The sequence below is a fragment of the Salvelinus alpinus genome, chromosome 3, assembly GCF_045679555.1.
Source record: "Salvelinus alpinus chromosome 3, SLU_Salpinus.1, whole genome shotgun sequence".
Taxonomy (NCBI): Eukaryota; Metazoa; Chordata; class Actinopteri; order Salmoniformes; family Salmonidae; genus Salvelinus; species Salvelinus alpinus.
Genome location: NC_092088.1, coordinates 25,625,165 through 25,631,164, shown reverse-complemented (window position 1 = coordinate 25,631,164; position 6,000 = coordinate 25,625,165). Strand labels below are relative to the sequence as shown.

The 6,000-nt window shown below is 41.4% G+C and overlaps 1 protein-coding gene across 2 annotated transcripts in view; it reads right to left on the bottom strand.

Moving 5' to 3' along the window:
- Positions 1-266: 266 nt before the first annotated feature.
- The window catches only part of LOC139570416 (uncharacterized), a 48,180-nt gene continuing 42,446 nt past the window's right edge, over positions 267-6,000 (bottom strand). The window contains exons 9-10 of one of the 2 annotated variants that reach the window (XM_071392272.1): positions 3,210-3,225; positions 267-1,386 (exon numbers count right to left, since the gene is read on the bottom strand). In XM_071392272.1, coding sequence (XP_071248373.1) covers positions 1,349-1,386; positions 3,210-3,225 — 54 coding nt within the window. In that variant the 3' untranslated portion in view covers positions 267-1,348. Of the gene's footprint in view, positions 1,387-3,209; positions 3,234-6,000 lie in introns of both variants that reach the window. The other variant, XM_071392271.1, reaches the window with a different exon arrangement.

The window sequence follows — 6,000 nt, the reverse complement described above, 5'->3', positions numbered from 1 at the left end:
AACAGGCAGTTTACTTTGGGCACATCAGTCAGGCAGAAATTCAGTATAATGCCCCCTAGCCCTAAGGAAGTTTTAAATCCTTTACAATGAAGATCTGTGAAGTTATTTGGATTTTTACGAATTATCTTTGAAAGACAGGGTCCTGAAAAAGGGACGTTTCTTTTTTTGCTGAGTTTATGTACAGAGGCCCTCGAGATCATCAAATATTTATGCTTTTATGGATGTTTTGTATTTTCTTTTGTGATACTGTTTTTACTCTTCTACTGTTTTTGTTAGTTTGAGCTGCACTGAGGCAAATTCCAATGAACTCTGTTGATATGGCAACCGCAAATTGCACTTATGTCAGTTGGTGTAAATAAAATCAAATGTATTTCATGTCTTGTGCTTTATCCATGAGTGTGATAATTTCAGTAACTGCTACTTTGCTTTGATGTGATCACCCCATACATTTGTAAGAATAAAGTTACAAGTGAAAGTAATTTTATTGTTTGGATAACTTTGCTGCCCATATTTCTTAGGTATATTGTCATGTATACTCCCAACACATATTAATTAATTAAATTGGACAGCTGGCAAAGATGTTCAATGGTTCATGATCATCTGAATCTCATCTCCAACTGATCAATTCAACCCCTCTCCCTCCTCCCCCACTCCCTCTCCCTCCTCCGCCACTGTTAATTATTGTTCATTGTTCATGTCTTATGTGAAATGTTCGTCTTGGTTCCCTAAACTGTCTAAAATGTTGTTTTGAATGTTGTATGTTCTTCACTTTGGTGTTAGTGTATGGAGGTGTATTACTTGTATATCACAGAAATCTCAGCAGCACTAACTAGCAGCACATCTCTCTGTTGTGTTTACAAGGTATCCCAGGGCCTCCTGAAAAGGACCATAGTAATTATGGTCATTTTCAAGAGGCTTAAGAGGGTGTCAACAATGCTGAATGGGTGTAGACAAAGAAGGGCTCTCCAATAGTAGTACCAAAACATTGAAAGACGGTTTTCTCGAAGGTGAGTTTACAAGTTGATCAACTTTCAAGGCAGAATCACTTTCCCATTGTTTCCTCAAATGCAGTGTATAATACGCAATTTTTTATCTCAGAGTCTCTACTTTTATCCAATGTAAAAAAAAAAAAAAAAAAATCCAATGTTGCTACATAAGACCGAATCCAGGTGGTGAGTCACAATTGAAGTTGAATACATTATCAGACAGTACTGACATGTCAGGATACTGCTGAGCAAAGTGTCGCTCTGCACTTGCTGTGTCCTCTTCAGATGACAAGGGATCAGAACCAAAGATTAATATCCTGGTCAATTTGGATCCCATATCTTCCCTATCTTCCCTTTTTCGGTCATCCATCCTCTGCCAATTGATTGGGTATTCCTTTGCCTGCAAAATAATAAGATGGTACAATGACAAGATAACCATTTGAAGTCAGCAAGTTTAAGTGATGACACACATGAGGCTGCTGAGGGGAGGACGGCTCAAAATAATGGCTAGGATGGAGCAAATGGAAACCATGTGTTTGATGTATGATTCATGGCACTATGTGACAAAGTAATTGCCCCCCCTTGTTAAATCATGAATTTACTGTGTTAATCAAATTTCTTGGAAAGCTGAGTTCAATTTCACTAGCCACACCCAGGCCTGATTACTGCCAGACCTGTTGAATCATCAAATCACTTAAATAGAACCTGTCTGACAAAGTGAAGTAGGCCAAAAGATCTCAAAAAGCAAGACATCATGTCGCGATCCAAAGAAATTCAGGAACAGATGAGAAACAAAGTAATTGACATCTATCAGTCTGGCTGGGTTACAAAGCCATTTCTAAAGCTTTGGGACTCCATCGAACCACGGTGAGAGCCATTATCCATAAATGGAGAAGATTTGGAACAGTGGTGAACCTTCCCAGGAGTGGCCGGCCTACCAAAATTACCCCAAGAGCGCAGCGACGACTCATCCAAGAGGTCACAAAAGAACCCACAACATCAAAAGAACTGCAGGCCTCACTTGCCTCAGTTAAGGTCAGTGTTCATGACTCAACCATAAGAAAGAGACTGGGCAAAAATGGCATCCATGGCAGAGTTCCAAGGCGAAAACCCCTGCTGACCAAAAAGAACAAAGGCTCATCTCACTTTTGGCAAAAAACATCTTGATGATCCCCAAGACTTTTGGGGAAATATTCTGTGGACTGACGAGACAAAAGGTGTGCGTCCCATTACATCTGGCGTAAAAATAACACAGAATTTCAGAAAAAGAACATCATACCAACAGTCAAATATGGTGTTGGTAGTGTGATGGTCTGGGGTTGCTTTGCTGCTTCAGGACCTGGATGACTTGCTGTGATTGATGGAACCATGAATTCTGCTCTCTACCAAAAAATCCTGAAGGAGAATGTCCAGCCATCTGTTCATGACCTCAAGCTGAAGCGCACTTGGGTTCTGCAGCAGGACAATGATCCAAAACACACCAGGAAGTCCACCTCTGAATGGCTTAAAAAACCCAAAATGAAGGTTTTGGAGTGGCCTAGTCAAAGTCCGGACTTGAATCCGATTGAGATGCTGTGGCGTGACCTTAAAAAGGCGGTTCATGCACGAAAGCCCTCCAATGTGGCTGAATTAAAAAAATTCTGCAAAGAAGTGGGCCAAAATTCCTCCAGCGATGTGAAAGACTCATTGCCAGTTATCGCAAACACTTGATTGCAGTTGTTGCTGCTAAGGGTGGAACAACCAGTTATTAGGTTTAGGGGGCAGTTACTTTGTCACATAGGGCCATGAAGGTTCAGAGATTTTTTCTCTTAATAAATAAAATCATCACTTAAAAACTGCATTTTGTGTTTACTTGGGTTATCTTTGTGTAATATTTAAATTTGTTTGATGATCTGAAACATTTAAGTGCGACAAATGTGCAAAAAAATAAGAAATCAGGAAGGGGGCAAATACTTTTTCACAGCACTATATTTAGAATATGTAACTGGAATATTGTAGGCAGTGGCTATGAACCAAATGTTTGAAAACTGGAGGTGAGTTACACTTCTTAATCACTATAATAAACTCTGCTATGCCAGAGTACCAAAAGAGGAGTCTGATTCTCAGTGATTTCTCATCTTTAAAACTTTGAGTAATGCCAACGCAGAAAAAAGTGAGTAACATTGTTTAAAATTTCCGTAAATGGATGTTTCCTTAACATGATAGAAGTAGTATTTACAGTACCTTTTAGTGGTTCCAGCTGCAACAGAGAAAAACTTTCAAAAATTACTGTACAACAAAAATGTATCCCGCACAACTCTATGAAAGTATACTGACCTGATAAGAATTGATTATAAACTTTGTACCCTAACTGTACAACTATGCTAATATCTTCAGCAATGAAGCAATGGCTGAAATGAGAATACTTATTACTCTACTCAAAGTTTTTCAGGACTTACAGTGCATTCAGAAAGTATTCGGACCCCTTGACTTTTCCCACATTTTGTTACGTTACAGCTTATTCTAAAATTGATTAAAAAAAAGAAAAAATCCTCATCAATCTACGCACAATATCCCATAACGACAGAGCAAAAACTGTTTTTTTGAAATGTTTGCAAATGTATAAAAATACAAAACTGAAATATCACATTTACATAAGTATTCAGACCCTTTACTCAGTACTTTGTTGAAGCACCTTTGGCAGCGATTTACAGCCTCGATTCAAATCAAAGTTTATTTGTCACGTGCGCCGAATACAACAGGTGTAGACCTTACAGTGAAATGCTTACTTACAGGTTCTAACCAATAGTGTGAAAAAAAGGTGTGTGTAGGTAAGTAAAGAAATAAAACAACAGTAAAAAGACATTTGAAAATAACAGTAGCAAGGCTATATACAGACACCAGTTAGTCAGGCTTATTGAGGTAGTATGTACAGTGGGGAGAACAAGTATTTGATACACTGCCGATTTTGCAGGTTTTCCTACTTACAAAGCATGTAGAGGTCTGTAATTTTTATCATAGGTACACTTCAACGGAATCTAAAACAAAAATCCAGAAAATCACATTGTATGATTTTTAAGTAATTCATTTGCATTTTATTGCATGACATAAGTATTTGATCACCTACCAACCAGTAATAATTCCGGCTCTCACAGACCTGTTAGTTTTTATTTTAGAAGCCCTCCTGTTCTCCACTCATTACCTGTATTAACTGCACTTGTTTGAACTTGTTACCTGTATAAAAGACACCTGTCCACACACTCAATCAAACAGACTCCAACCTCTACACAATGGCCAAGACCAGAGAGCTGTGTAAGGACATCAGGGGTAAAATTGTACACCTGCACAAGGCTGGGATGGGCTACAGGACAATAGGCAAGCAGCTTGGTGAGAAGGCAACAACTGTTGGCGCAATTATTAGAAAATGGAAGAAGTTCAAGATGACGGTCAGTCACCCTCGGTCTGGGGCTCTATGCAAGATCTCACCTCGTGGGGCATCAATGATCATGAGGAAGGTGAGGGATCAGCCCAGAACTACACGGCAGGACCTGGTCAATGATCTGAAGAGAGCTGGGACCACAGTCTCAAAGAAAACCATTAGTAACACACTACGCCGTCATGGATTAAAATCCTGCAGCGCACACAAGGTCCCCCTGCTCAAGCCAGCGCATGTTCAGGTCCGTCTGAAGTTTGCCAATGACCATCTGGATGATCCAGAGGAGGAATGGGAGAAGGTCATGTGGGCTGATGAGACAAAAATAGAGCTTTTTGGTCTAAACTCCACTCGCCGTGTTTGGAGGAAGAAGAAGGATGAGTACAACCCCAATAACATCATCCCAACCGTGAAGCATGGAGTTGGAAACATCATTCTTTGGGGTTTTAGATTCCATCTCTCACAGTTGAAGTGTACCTATGATAAAAATGACAGACCTCTACATGCTTTGTAGATAGGAAAACCTGCAAAATCGGCAGTGCATCAAATATTTGTTCTCCCCACTGTACATGTAGGTATGGTTAATATGACTATGCATATATGATGTACAGAGTGTAGCAGTAGTCTTCTTGGGTTTGACGCTACAAGCTTGGCACACTTGTATTTGGGGAGTTTCTCTATTCTTCTCTGCAGATCCTCTCAAGCTCTGTCAGGTTGGATGGGGAGCGTCGCTGCACAGCTATTTTCAGGTCTCTCCAGAGATGTTCAATCGGGTTTAAGTCCGGGCTCTGGCTAGACCACTCAAGGACATTCAGAGACTTGTCCCAAAGCCAATCCTGGGTTGTCTTGGCTGTGTGCTTAAGGTTGGTGTCCTGTTGGAAGGTGGCCCTTCGCCCCCAGTCTGAGGTCCGGAGCGCTCTGGAGCAGGTTTTCATCAAGGACCACTTTGTACTTTGCACCGTTCATCTTTCCCTCGATCCTAACTAGTCTCCCAGTCCCTGCCACTGAAAAACATCCCCATATCATGATGCTGCCACCACCATGCTTCACCGTAGGGATGGTGGCAGGTTTCCTCCAGACGTGACGCTTGGCATTCAGGTCAAAGAGTTCAATCTTGGTTTCATCAGACCAGAGGATCTTGTTTCTCATGGTCTGACAGTCCTTTAGGTGCCTTTTGGCAAACTCCAAGCAGGCTGTCATGTGCCTTTTACTGAGGAGTGGCTTCCATCTGGCCACTCTACCATAAAGGCCTGATTGGTGGAGTGCTGCAGAGATGGTTGTCCTAATGGAAGTTTCTCCAATCTCCACAGAGGAACTCTGGAGCTCTGTCAGAGTGACCATCGGATTCTTGGTCACCTCCCTGACCAAGGCCCTTCTCCCCCAATAGCTCAGGAAGAGTGTTGGTGGTTCCAAACGTCTTCCATTTAATTATGATGGAGGCCACTGTGTTCTTGGGGACCTTCAATGCTGCATAAAGTGTTTGGTACCCCTCCACAGATCTGTGCCTCGACACAATCATGTCTGGGAGCTCTAAGGACAATTCCTTCGACCTCATGCCTTGGTTTTTGCTCTGACATGCACTTTCAACTGTGGGACCTTATA